General features: G+C 31.5%; 1 protein-coding gene across 1 annotated transcript; it reads left to right on the top strand.

Annotated features, from left to right (window-relative positions):
• Window positions 1-6,615: 6,615 nt before the first annotated feature.
• On the top strand, window positions 6,616-7,386 carry LOC145270329 (uncharacterized). Its single transcript, XM_080125976.1, has one exon. It carries the CDS (start codon window positions 6,616-6,618, stop codon window positions 7,384-7,386), a length of 771 nt encoding a protein of 256 aa, XP_079982102.1.
• Window positions 7,387-15,817: the final 8,431 nt, after the last annotated feature.

Below are 15,817 nucleotides of genomic sequence, written 5' to 3'. Positions count from 1 at the left end.
AAGTTACAAAGTCTACTTTTAACTCTGTCAAGGACGGAAACATGAGTTGGAATAGATACATCAAGATCATTGCCAAGACTGCGGCAAAGAAGGTGGGCTCTTTCTACCTTGCTAGAAAGTTACTTACACTTGAAAATATCCTATACCTCTACAAAGCTACCATTCGCCCACGTATGCCGTATTGTTGTGACATTTGGGCTGGTGCATCTGCTACTAATCTCTCGCTCCTGGGCAGGATTCAAAAGAAAGTCGCCAACTTGATGGATCCCGAATTGTCATCTAAGCTTCAGCCACTTTCCCATCAACAAAATATTGCATCCCCTGCTTGTTTTACAAGTATTATAATGGTGAATGCTCTGACGAACTATAAGCTCATGTACCCCTTAATGAAAATACCCCCGACAAACCCGACAGGCAGCAAAGTCCCAGCCCAACACAGTAGGGATCCCTAGATGTATGAAATCCTTCTATTCTAATAGTTTCTTCCCTAGAACTGCTAGACTAGATGTGTCAGAAACTTTGTGAAATATATTGAATAACTCCACCCCCTGTCTTTCCAAGCTTATAACTACTCGAAAAATCTAATTAAACTCCTATTTTTTTCAATTTAAGGAGCAAAAACCGAGGTTTCAATTTAAAAAAAGAGAAAAAAAAAACAACGTGTGTGTGTGTGTTTTTTTTTTTTAAGGGTTTAAACTTCGGACTTAACAGGTAAATTTCTAAAAAAACACTACTTTTTTGTTTTAAATTTGAATATATTATTTATTGATCTTTCATCTTCAATTTGTGATATATAACACTTTGATGAGTAAATTAATTATTTACTTTTTAATAGACATTTCAAAATAGGGGGCATGAATTAATTCGACCCCTGTCTTTCCAAGCTTATAACTACTCTAAAAATGTAATTCATCCCCTATTTTTTTTAATTAAAGGAGCAAGGACCAACGTTTCATTTAAAAAAAAAACAACAACGTGGTTTAAAAAAGGGGTTTTAAACTTCGGACTTTACAGGTAAATTTCTAAAAAACACTTTTTTGTTTTAAATTAGAATATATTATTTATTGATCTTTATCTCCAATTTGTGATATATATAAACTTTGGTGAGTAAATTAATTATTTACTTTGTAATAGATATTTCAAAATGGGAGGAGCATGAATTAAAAAAAATGTTTGTCTAAAATATTACATTCGGTTTATTGGAAAGAGCATAAAATTTCACATTGATCCTGAAAATATCGTAAAAATAGAATCAATAGAAACATTTTGATAGATTTTTGAAGTTTATAAATTGAAAAGTACTGAACTCGTAAAACTCAATTAATTTCATTACGTTTTTTTTTTTTAAATAAAGAATAATATTTCTATTACTTTTCATACAACTTTAATAGTTTATTTTGATAGTATAATCCATAAAGAAAATGAACAACCCACTTTTAAAAGAGAAATTACGAGTTTTTTTTATATTTTATTCGAAGTTTCGTGTTAGGGGTGTCAAAAAGTCCTACAAAAATCCTGATAACCTACTGCTAGACTTAAAAATTCCTGCTTCCCCATCTGTACTGACATGCAGAAGTTCAAGTGTAATGTAAACAAACATTTTGCTGCTAAACTCCCTACATAGTATCCCTGCAACTTAGGTCCCTGATAGTAGCCCCTACATCAAAGTGCCAATGTGCCGTGTTTTGTGTAATTAAAAAAACTGGTAAAACCAAACAGGAGACCCATGTAAAAAAGTAAATTTATTGGACTTAAGGAGTCGGAGTCTATTTAAAAAAATTCCGACTCCGACTCCTAGTACTCTTAGAAATGCAAATCGAATCAAAGTATTGTGTTTATGATAAACATTATGATTTAGCTACATAATACATTATTGTGGACATAAAACTACATCTAAAAGAAACAAAAAAAAATCTCTAAAAAAACCCGAAAAACTATGCTGGTTGTGATTGTTAATATTTACAAATTATTTTGTTCTATATAAAGTTTCTGTTAATTAGTGATGCCCAATAAATGAAGGATCATTTTATGTAAACTTTATTAAATAAAATTATCCTTATTCGAAAACCCCAAATATTGAATAAAATATCAAAATTCAAACAATTCTCTAGCGACATATTAGATAAATGTCGACACAAAAGTATTTGTAAAAATATTTAAAAAAAACAATAAAAATATTTTAAAAAAACATTTTGTGCTCAGTTGTCTGACAATTCGACAAAGTTTTGATCAACTAATTTTGTTTATGGTAACCATTATTATTTTCTCAGAAATAACGAAAATAAATAAACTCATTTTTGATTAAAAAAAATCCAAATATCAGATTGAATCGTCTATTATTAGAAAGATTAGGAAGGTGTGGGTGCTCATTTTCAGTTTAATTTATGAAACAAAGGCGTCAATATTAATTTTTTTTTTCATTCTATTTTTCGGAATATTTTTTATGGCTTTTCAGACGTAATGGCAAACAAAAAATTTATTTTATTTAATTTATTTTTTATTAGTAAAACTAAGCTGAATTCGATTGTAAACATTTACCAATTATTTTTTTTATTAAGTTTCTATTATGTGCTTATCTTATGTAAACAAACAAAAGAATCATTTTATGTAAACGTAATAAAAGAATCATTTTATGTAAATGAAATAAAAGAATCATTTTATGTAAACGTAATAAAAGAATAATTTTATGTAAACGAAATAAAAGAATAATTTTATGTAAACGTAATAAAAGAATCATTTTATATAAACGTAATAAAAAAATCATTTTATGTAAACGAAATAAAAGAATACTTTTATATAAACGAAATAAAAGAATCATTTTATATAAACGAAATAAAAGAATCATTTTATGTAAACGAAATAAAAGAATCATTTTATGTAAACGAAATAAAAGAATCATTTTATGTAAACGAAATAAAAGAATCATTTTATATAAACGTAATAAAAAATCATTTTATGTAAACGAAATAAAAGAATCATTTTATATAAACGTAATAAAATAATCATTTTATGTAAACGAAATAAAAGAATCATTTTATGTAAACGTAATAAAAGAATCATTTTATGTAAACGAAATAAAAGAATCATTTTATGTAAATGAAATAAAAGAATCATTTTATGTAAACGAAATAAAAGAATCATTTTATGCAAACGTAATAAAAGAATCATTTTATGTAAACGTAATAAAAAATCATTTTATGTAAACGTAATAGAAATCATTTTATGTAAACGTAATAAAAGAATCATTTTATGTAAACGAAATAAAAGAATCATTTTATGTAAACGTAATAAAAGAATCATTTTATGTAAACGAAATAAAAGAATCATTTTATGTAAACGTAATAAAAAATTATTTCATGTAAACGAAATAAAAGAATCATTTTATGTAAACGAAATAAAAATATTATTTTATGTAAACGTAATAAAAGAATTATTTTATGTAAACGAAATAAAAGGATCATTTTATGTAAACGTAATAAAAAATCATTTTATGTAAACGAAATAAAAGAATCATTTTATGTAAACGTAATAAAAGAATCATTTTATGTAAACGAAATAAAAGAATTATTTTATGTAAACGAAATAAAAGAATCATTTTATGTAAACGAAATAAAAGAATCATTTTATGTAAACGTAATAAAAGAATCATTTTATGTAAACGAAATAAAAGAATCATTTTATGTAAACGTAATAAAAGAATCATTTTATGTAAACGTAATAAAAGAATCATTTTATGTAAACGAAATAAAAGGATCATTTTATGTAAACGTAATAAAAGTATCATTTTATGTAAACGAAATAAAAGTATCATTTTATGTAAACGTAATAAAAGTATCATTTTATGTAAACGAAATAAAAGTATCATTTTATGTAAACGTAATAAAAGATTTATTTTTATTTTAAAAGGTATTAAATGGGATTTTTTTAAAGTTTAAAACAATAACTTACCTTACATATTGTAAACTTATTTTAATATTTAAAGTTTACTTAAATAAACACATTTCGGTTAATGTCAAGTTTCTTTCCAACTCCTCAAAAAACTTTAAAATGACAACTTGAATAGGTTTTCGGTGATGCTGAAAACGAATATCACATTTAAATTTGGGGCAGATAAGTAGTTTTCATGATATGAAGAAATTACTTTTTCAATAAGTGGGGATCACTTTCCTATATAAAAGTAACGTAAAATGAGCACCCACTTTTTGGTCACTTAGTAATTTCTTCATATCATAAAGCAATTATTAAGAAGAATTTAGCTATTTAACTTTCAGTTAATTTTGCTACTTAACTTTCAGCGTCATATTCGTTTTCAGAACCCTCAAACACCGGCGCTGTTTTTTTACTAAGAGATTTGTTCACTTTTTTCATTTTCACATTTGTTTTATATGACGAAATTATTATAAAGCGGGTGCTTTTTTTTACGTGAAATTTATATAAGACAATGATCCCACACTTTTAAAAAAAGTAATTTCTTCATATCATGAAAACTACTTAGCTACCCCAAATTTACATGCGGTATATGTTTTCAGCATCATTGAAAACCTAGAAAAATCGTCATTTTAAAGTTTTTTGAGGAGTTGGAAAGAAACTTGACATTGACCGACATGGTCACATTTCATATATATTTTATCCAAGAAACCAATATTTTTATTGGATTGCAATAAAAAAAAATAAACCTATTTTCATATTTAAGATTATTTCAAAGTTGTGTAAAGTGAAAAAACAAACTTACCTTCTATTCCACGAATTTAATACGAAAAAAAATCGTTTTTCTCTTGTGTCCAACGCAGAAAATTTGTTTGTTTGTTTGTTAGAATTTCTTGATATAATCTTTAGTAAATTGATATAAATTTTGTTTTGTGTGTCCAATTCATTAAGCAATCAAATATATGAAAATATAAAAGAATCAAAATTAAAAGATGAAAAACATGATTTAAACGTGAAATTATTATAAGAAGAAAAAAATCAACTGCTTCAGAACAAAGAACTTATGTTCATCGTAAAACGGTGTAATCATTATTTTGTTCCTCGTGTAAAAGATTGAACATTTCATTATTATTTGGATTAGTCGAACTACTGTTTACATCCAAGATGAGAACAGTAATCCAAATAACCCAACTATAAAAAAAAATGCAAAACTGAATATTTCACATAAACAATTCAAAAAGGAAGGAATTGAACAAATAGCGAAGTCAATCAAATAACAAAAACTAGATTTGAACCAACAAGAAACAAAACAATAATCACATGATTACATTATGAAAATTGCGACTTATTTTTATCAGATTCGATTCCGTTAACTTTACGATAACCTTAACTTAAAATTCCAGACTTAAACCTGATGTTTTACATGCAATCAACGACTAACGATGAAAGTGTAGTACCTGTTTCTAGCTTGTTTGCGCATTTCAGCCATGTGTCGCGCTGTCGCGTTGTCGCTATCCTGGCTTTCTTTGTCATGTTTTGCGCCATCCCATGTATTACCTCCTCCTTTGATAAAAAAGTAGTGCAATGTTGTAACAGAGGTATCCTTTCACAGAGAAGTAACGCAATGTTGTAAAATGTCCCCACTCGCAGATGGGAATATGGGGAAAAATATAACAGAACACAAATCGATACTGAACAACATTCAGATCGCCTTGTAATTTGCTTGCACGGGTTTACACATAGATTCGAAAAAGTTCTCAAAAAACAAATATATAACAAATAAATCTTATCAAAAACAAGATAAGTTACTTTTCTACCAAACTGGATATATTTTTCGTGTTTTTATTCAATGTAATTCAGCTCGGAAAATATACATTGTTTACCGATGTATTGGAAAATTCAAAATGGCGCCCGACTCTCTCTCTCTCTTTAACACGGTAATTTCGGGTAAAAGGTGGTATAAATAATAAACTAGACAAAATACTATTAAAAACCACCGAATATATGTCAACCTATGTCACGGTAATATATATTGAGCGAGTTTCTAACAGTGTTTTATCTAGTTTTATATTTATAGCACTTTTCCCAAACTTACCGTGTTAAAGAGAGAGTCGGGCACCATTTTGAATTTTCCAATACATCACATTGGTAAACGCAGTATGTTTTTCGAGCTGAATAAACATGCTACATTAAATAAAAACACTGAAAACATATCCAGTTATGTAGAAAAGGAACTTATCTTGACTTTGATAACATTTATTTGTTATATATTTGTTTTTTGACAACTTTTTCGAATCTATGTGTACAGTAATACAAACCCGCTTGAATCCTACTATACATACATATATATATATATATATATATATATATATATATATATATATATATATATATATATATATATATATGTTATAATAAATTACTGTAACTCTTCAGGAAATGAATCATAGACCGGAACTAAGGATTCCGCCATATTGATTTTCCCAAACACGTGTATATATTTTAAGCTGATAAAACCTTTACGAAAGGCATTCTTATTCATTCTTCTTTTATCATTTCAATTTTATCAGCTTAAAAAAAAATGGACAAATTACTGCGGCCAGACAGATTTAACACAGAACCAACTGCTCCGAATTCGGAAAAAAAATATACAAACATTGGAGGTTAACATTCGAATACTATCTACGCATGTTAAATAACGGCCAAATCGAAAACAATGCGCAAAATCTTTTCGCTTTGATCAATTCTGTCTCGGCGACAATTTTCGAAATTATAAGCGACGCCACAGATTACAACGGCGCCATAGAAACGCTAGACGCTATTTATATGAAACCAACAAACGTTGTATTTAACAGACATCAACTCCTGACAAGTAAACAGAAACCGACACAAACCATCGACGAGTTCATGCAACAATTGGAAGTATTCGCTAAATCTTGCGAATTTCAAGCGGTAAGTGCCGAGGAAAACAAAAAACAATATATACGGGACGCGTTCATTAGCGGCATCTCGTTTTCGTCTATCCGTCAGCGCCTACTTGAAAAACCTTTCTCGACGCTACAAGAGACATTTACAGTGGCTAGGTCCCTAGAACAAGTGGAGAAGCATACGGCCAGCTTCGATTACCACCCGAGCGTAACAGCTACCGTAGTTCAACCAGAAGAAACTCCCTTAGCCGCTGTAAAAGGAAATACATTACAAAAAGGAATTTGTTTCTTCTGTGGGAACACACGGCATGCACGGGCAATGTGTCCTGCGCGTAATGCCGAGTGTAGAAAATGTAAAAAAAATGGCCATTGGGCTAAGGTATGTAGATCATCCTCCTCTCCTGCTGCTGTGTTGTACGATCCGGACTCCCCCACCCAATCTCTCCTGACTAGGAACGGGTGCCAAAGACATCACCTACACCAAATGCGAAATAAATGGGCAGGTAGTGAATGCTATGGTAGACTCCGGTAGCGTGGGGACGTTCATTAGCAAAAATACAGCAAGAAAGCTGAAACTTTTTGTTATCCCCAAACTGAAAACCGTAGCATTGGCGGACCCGAATCATCATGCTAAAATCATCGGCGAAACTGTTGTTGACATCTCTCTAAACGGTAAAAACAACCACGCCATGACGGTGGAAGTAATTAAGGACCTGTTCACGGATATGATTGCTGGAAAAGACCTTCTAAAACAATATAAAACTGTGACCTTGAAATTCGACGATCCCAGGGAAGAACTTGTTATTGGAGCGATGGGTAAGAGTAACAGTTTTCCATGTATCAAAATTTCTCCTCCTCCCCTTTTCTCTCATCTTTCTACTCGGACGACCCCTATTGCCACCAAATCTCGTCGTCACTCATTCACTGACAACATTTTTATTAAAGAGGAAACGGATGAAGTAAAGAATAGATACCCTGTAGCAGACGACGCCGCCTGGCGGTGCCAGGCGCACAATTCAACTAACACCGGTGATTCGACCTTGACATTGGCATAAGCACATGGCGTCAGTTGTTTTTAAACACGTCAAATAGCAAACATGCTCGAATATTCACCAGCATTTTTTTAAAAATATATTTACAAAACCTTTGAAGATTTAAAAGAAAAAGTATATATTTACAAAACATTTTTTTAAAATAAGTAACAAAACGAACGTATTTAAATAAAAGATATTTAAATAAACGGGTGTCTCTTTCTGTTTCGGATTTTTGCGACCAAGATTGATTTTTATGTGCCGTGTTTTGGGGGGTTCTGTGTGCGTTTTTAAGACAATTCAATATTTATTTTTTAAAACATTAACTTCAGCGACAATTAATATATTTTCAAAATAATATTTTTAAATATTACATTTTTACGAATATTCGCAAGCAAGATTAAAAAAAAAAAAGTTCAAATAAAGACTGTTTGAATAAAACTTATAAAAAAAGGTTCATTCTATACGGTTGTGGCCATTTCTTTTTTGTGCGTTTTTGATACAATTCAATATTTATTTACAGTGCGATGTATGTCGGTGGTCAGTGAAGGAGAAATCCTTTTAGGCCGAGGCAATTTTTTATGCATAATAAAATCACAAGTATAAACAATCGAGATAAAAAAAATATATTATTTTATTCATATCTTTTTTTATAAGTTTTATTCAAACAGTCTTTATTTGAACTTAATGGACTGTTTTTTTTTATTATTGTTTTATTCTTTTTATCAAACAAAAATAGAACTTTTATAATGAAATATATATTATGGACTGTTTTTCAAACATCGAAATTTTAAAATTAAAGTTTTATTTAAAACAAAAAAAAAGACGAGGTGTTTTTTCTTTTCGAGATATTTTTTTCACCATTTATTACTTTGAAATTTTATTCACCAATGAAATGATAAAAAAAAAACTTTTCGTTAAATATATTTTTAAAAAATTATTATAAAATATCTATAAAGTCTATTTTTATGTCTGTAAAAGTTCAAATAAAGTTTATAATTTAATTGAAAAAAAAAACACCTCGTCTTTTTTTTTTTTTTTAAATCTTGCTCGCGAATATTCGTAAAAATGTAATATTTTAAAATATTATTTTGAAAATATATTAATTGTCGCTGAAGTTAATGTTTTAAAAAATAAATATTGAATTGTCTTAAAAACGCACACAGAACCCCCCAAAACACGGCACATAAAAATCACTCTTGGTCGCAAAAATCCGAAACAGAAAGAGACACCCGTTTATTTAAATATCTTTTATTTAAATACGTTCGTTTTGTTACTTATTTTAAAAAAATGTTTTGTAAATATATACTTTTTCTTTTAAATCTTCAAAGGTTTTGTAAATATATTTAAAAAAAAAATGCTGGTGAATATTCGAGCATGTTTGCTATTTGACGTGTTTAAAAACAACTGACGCCATGTGCTTGTGCCAATGTCAAGGTCGAATCACCGGTGTTAGTTGAATTGTGCGCCTGGCACCGCCAGGCGGCGTCGTCTGCTACAGGGTATCTATTCTTTACTTCATCCGAGGAAACTGCCAAAATGCTGAGGGAAGGCATAATAGAGCCCTCTATATCTCCTTGGCGAGCCCAAGTTTTAGTGACCTCTAACGAGAATCCAAAAAAAAAAAGAATGGTGGTCGACTACAGCGACACCATAAATAGATTTACAGAACTAGATGCCTATGTCATGCCTAACATTACTAAAATGATTGATGACATAGCTCGATACAACGTTTTTACAACACTTGACCTGAAGTCTGCTTACCATCAAATCCCAATTAGTCACGCCGATCGGAAATACATAGCATTCGAAATAAATGGAAAACTTTACCAATTTACTCGTATCCCTTTTGGAGTCACTAACGGAGTGAGTGCCTTTCAAAGATGCATCGATGGCATTGTAGAAAGAGAAAAATTAACAGATACTTTTGTGTATGTAGACAATGTCAGGATATGCGGAAAGGATCAACAAGAACATGATTACAACCTTCAAAGGTTTTATAATGTAGCAAAAAAAAGCAACATCACACTCAACCAAAGTAAGAGCATCATTTCTACTACTTCTATCACACTTCTTGGGTACACAATCCAGAACAACCAAATTACTCCTGATTACCCGGGGCTAAAACCACTCCTTGAAATGCCACCGCCTCTAAATTTACAGTCGCAAAAACGAATAATTGGTATGTTCTCTTACTATAGTAAATTCATTCGACATTTTTCTGATAAGATACTGCCGCTGAACCATAACAGGGAGTTTCCACTACCCCCGTCTATTCTAAATTCTTTTCAGACGCTGAAGACCGATTTAAGTAATGCCACCCTTGTAACTGTTGACCCGGACAAAGAATTTGTAGTGGAAACTGATGCCAGTAAATACTGCATTGCTGCTACGCTGAACCAACAGGGTAGACCCGTTGCATTTTTTTCTCGGACACTAAGCCCGAACGAGATTAGACATCACGCAGTCGGAAAAGAAGCTACTGCGATTGTCAAAGCTCTTCGAAAGTGGCGACACTTCTTACTCGGGAGACATTTCAAAGTTATTACAGATCAAAAGAGCGTCAGTTTTATGCTCGATAATAAGAGAAAATCAAAAATTAAAAATGATAAGATATGTCGTTGGCGGGTCGAACTATCACAATTCAAATTCAGCATTACTTACTGCCCAGGAACGGAAAATACAGCTGCTGATACGTTTTCTCGCATCTCTGCATTAACGCACACTTTGCAAGACCTCCGCGACTTGCATGCTACACTATGCCATCCTGGAGTCACGCGACTCAGCCACTTCAGCCGGACAAGAAACCTTCCTTTCTCTTTAGAACAAATTAAAAACATAACAGACTCGTGCACCTCCTGTCAGTATTTGAAACCTAAATTTGCCAGTTGTAACAAAGGAATACTCATACAGGCTATACTACCTTTCCAGCGACTAAACATCGACTTTAAAGGCCCTTTACCTACTTCTGTACGTGGTAACAAATACTTACTCACCATAATTGATGAATATACTCGCTTTCCCTTTGCCTTCCCCTGTAAGGATATGACTAGTAAAACCGTGATCCATTGCCTAAACCAACTATTTGTTATTTTTGGCATGCCCGATATGATACACACTGACCGGGCTGCCGACTTCCTTGCAGGAGAAATCAAAGATTACTTACGTGGCAAAGGTATCGCCACCTCTAAAACAAGTAGGTATCACCTGAGGGTAATGGGCAAGTTGAGAAGCTCAATGGAACTTTATGGAAGGCCATCCAAACGACCTCACACTCTAGCAACATGAAACTGCCTCATTGGGAAGATATACTACCAAACGCTCTCCATTCAATCAGGTCGTTACTATGCACTGCCACCAATACGACTCCTCATGAGAGAATGTTCTGATATAGTCGTAGATCTTCCTCCGGAACTTCTGTTCCCACTTGGGCGAAACCAGGCCCAGTATATGTCAGAAACCATACTAAGTCTAGTAAGCTCGACCCTCCAGTAACCCCTGCTACCTTATTAGACATCAACCCCTACTATGCTCATGTACGACTACCCTCTGGTGCGGAAACTGCTGTCAATGTGCGAGTCCTGGTCCCTAACTCCTCAAACCAAGAAGACGAACACGATGAAAACAATATTGCAAGCCATGAAGCCCGTAAAGAACCGCCACCTCACGAAAACAATATCGACGTGGAGGAGAAGAATCCCTTACCTGATCCTGAACATATCCATACTAGCCACGATGTGGATGCTGAGAACAAAAATCCCTGTGAGTCAGTGCGGAGATCGTCCAGAATGCGGCGATTTCCAAGTAAGTATAAGGACTTTTTAACCTAGTACATAACAGACTGAATTTAACTTCTGTAATTCCATACTTAATTATTGTTGAAAGGGAAAATGTTATAATAAATTACTGTAACTCTTCAGGAAATGAATCATAGTTATTCCCCTTGGCCGGAACTAAGGATTCCGCCATATTGATTTTGCCAAACACTTGTATATATTTTAAGCTGATAAAACCTTTACGAAAGGCATTTTTATTCATTCTTCTTTTATCATTTCAAAACTGGGTAAAATCCATTGAAAGCGGTCGGTGGTTATATGAGAAAATAAAGCTGTGTACGCATTATAAATGTTTCTTTTCTGTGTCTTACGTTATACATTAGTACATTAGGGGTCATTTCGAGTTAAAAGTTTATTTACTGCACTCATCTGAACTAGAGAAAATCATGATTTAAATGTGTATGTCTCGTGTAAATAACTAACGATGAATATTTAATATGGCCGACCAGACGGGTGATCAAAAAGTCAGATCGAGCGTACCGGAAAACGAAATGAGATCAAATTGACAATTGCCCCCCCCCTTTTTTTTTTTTTGGTCTCATTTCGTTAGTCTCATTTCCTTTTCCGGTACGCGGTTACGCTCGATCTGACTTTTTGATCACCCATCTGGTCGGCCATATTAGATATTCATCGTCAGTTATTTAGACGAGATATGCACATTTAAATCATCATGAATTAGTTTATATAATCCATAAAGAAAATAAACAACCCACATTTAAAAGAGAAATTACGAGTTTTTTTTTATATTTTATTTGCAGTTTCGTGTTAGGGGTGTCAAAAATTCCTACAAAAAATTTGATACACCTAGTGCTGCAGTTCCAGTTCCGCAGGCACGAGCCGCCACTGATTATATCCCAAAATTACGAAAATCGATAAGGGTAAACATTATTAAAGAAAATAAAACATAGATTTGGAAAAAAAAAAAGATCGTAATACAGGAGGGCTCAAAATGGGGATAATTTTGCGTTTTGATTTAAACAAGATGGCGGCAATTTTGCACTTGTTAACACGTTTAATATTTAGAGATTATTTTAAAATAAATATTATACGTTTTTAAACGCAAAGCGATACTTAAATATTAATATATACCATCCCCTTCCTAGGTCTTTTTCAATCTAAATTTTATTACCCTATTTTTAAACGAGATTAGACATAACTTAAAATGAATTTTCAAAATGCTTTTAAACGAGACTTAAACTGAATGATAGGGGGGGTGTTTAAAGAAAAATAATAATATAGAAGGCATCATCCCATACTTTTTAATTTATTGCTTCAAATTTATTACCTTATTAAAGTAACATACAAAAATAAAAAAAAGGATAAAATAAATAAATAAAAATTATGGTGTGCATATATAGAGTTCCGGTTCCGGTTAAAGACAGATGAGAGTCAGCTGAAGAGAGCCTGAGGCGGACATTAAGAGCAGTCCTCAACCACCGGGCTTGAAACCGTCGGTACCGACTACCGATGTAAATTCCTGTATATATTATAAATATATATATATATATATATATATATATATATATATATATATATATATATATATATATATATATATATATTGTAATATACATAATTTATATTGTATCATATGAATTGTGACATTAATATATATATATATATATATATATATATATATATATATATATATATATATATATATATATATATATATATATATATATATGAATATGTTTTCCTTCACGATATGAAGATGATATAACTGTGTTCAAAATGATTATGGCCTTAATATAGCTGTACGGGAGTTTTTTTTAAATATTAGAATCTAAAAAATGATTTTAAAACATGGTTTCTGAAACACATTTTCCAGTTTATATAAGAGCATAAATAAATACTTGGTATGAATAGAAAATAAGAAAATAGTCAAGAGATTAAATATATATTAAATATAACAAAAACAAATCTAAATACCAGGAATAACACAGAATGTTGATGATACCATGGGATTTATTTATAAAGAAATCCTGCATATGTGGCACTATTTCTTTGTGCCACTGTTTCTAACACACTCTGCAGCATGGACCAGTGGTAATTTGGCCATGAGCGTAGAGATACAAAGAAATCCCTTCCCATAATTCCCTTGCTATCTTTCTGCCTTCTTCTTGCACGACCACAATGATGTGAGGACGCATATTCTGTCTCTCCGTAAATGAGGGGGGGCCACCCCCTCCCTCAACACTAGTTAGGGTAGGTTAGTTAGCTTTGAAAAGCCTATTGTCCACTTTTAAATTGTTTTTTTTGTAATATATATTGTATCTCTAATGTAAAATAAAATAGTTAGTTATACCTTATGTATATTACAATTGTGTCGCGTGTCGTTTTTCTTTGTCTGCCATGAATGCCTTCATAAATGTCTTAAGTCGAAAGGCGGCCCTGGGGTCAAAGAGATGAAGATTCCCACCAGAATGCCACCAGGGTGAAGAGATCATCTTGAGAGAAGAAAGGAGCCACACCCAGATCCAACATCTCAGATATGATTTTCTTCTTGCTACACAGACCCTAATGACTGGCCCATCTTCATATATTCATGAGACCGCTTTAAGACATTTACTATAACACGTCTGTCGGTCAAACCTCAGTGACCGGCTGATGGTGGTATACATATAATACCTACCAAATTTTCTGATGAAGAAGCTAGCATCATTTCATAGAAATTATACCGGTTTTTCATCAATTTGTAGGTTTGGTAAGCAAACTACACAAGTATGGCTCATAAAAGGCAACACAAGCCTCGACCCATAACAATGAGGAACTATTCCCTAGAAACTGTAAAAAATCTCGGTTGGAATGTATAAGATAATAAAATATTGATTATATCGTTCGATTGATTTACAGTATAAAAATCGATGTATAAAATACCAAAGTTGAAGATATCGTTTGATTGATTTACAGTATAAAAATCGATGCATAGAATAAAACACAAAAAAAAACTCGATGCATAAAATACGTATAAATTTCTGGATGAAGTGACTGGCATCATTTCATAGCAATTGTATTGGTTTTTCATCAATTTGTCGATTGGAAGCAAACATGTCTCATAAAAGGTGACACAACCCTCATCGCCATAACAGTGAGATACTACTTCTTAACAATAACAGCCGGATCTTCTCCTGCAATATAAAAGCTCTTCATTCAATGAAATATACTGTCTTGAGTGTAATATAAAACGAACAAGCAGAATGCAGGATAAATTGTTTTCGTACCAACAAGTTTCTGATTAGCAAGATCATCACTACGGGTAAAAGGAAACCACATAAAGATGAAATGCAAACACGTGTGGACAGATAGATAGAAGAAATCTTTATTGAGGCACAAAGAAAAGGGGATTGTGGGATTTTTACAATCAAAGGCAGATAATCATAAGATTTGTTATTAGAATTTCATCACGAGTTGTCGAACTTTTAACATTGATATTATATTATTTTCAATTTTTTAATTATACTTTCCGCAGGATATTTTTTATTCTTATTTTATTATGAATAAATTCTATTATTTTCATAATGGATTTATTTCTAATGTCATGAAATAATTTTCCATTGCTTATTTTTGTTTTTGCCAATTTTTAAAAATATTGATCGGAAAAATGTATTGTTTTCTTTACGGATTTCATTAAACGAATTGCACAATTCAAAACGGAACAAGTGGAAAATTAAACATTCATAATTCAGGTATTCATTGTCTGAATTGGAAGATCTGCTTTTTTCTACATTGCAGAAACAATGAAGAGTTATAATTTTTTTTTGGTATTGATTCCTCAAAGCATTCTCTATTTAATGGTGTATTGGACATCTTTGTTTCGAGATTTGCCTTTGTTTTTTTTTTTCTATTCTTTTAAGTGTTTCATTGAATGTGCATACATTGCACTCTGCCTGTTCATTTAAAGATAGTAAAAAAACTATGAGTGCCATTCATGAATGTTTATAATTTTTGACTTGTAAAGCAACTGTTTCTACTCATCAGCAATATTGGCACTCCCTATTTTCAGTAGTTGTTTTCAATACGGATATCGATATTAACTTTAATGTTAACTTTAAATTGACATCTACTAATATCAAATACATGTGTATCAAAAGAA

This window comes from Euprymna scolopes, chromosome 46, assembly GCF_053919585.1.
Source record: "Euprymna scolopes isolate OS-2025 chromosome 46, ASM5391958v1, whole genome shotgun sequence".
NCBI lineage: Eukaryota > Metazoa > Mollusca > Cephalopoda > Sepiida > Sepiolidae > Euprymna > Euprymna scolopes.
Note: the sequence above shows the minus strand (reverse complement) of the source record. Positions and strands in the feature narration are given on the sequence as shown.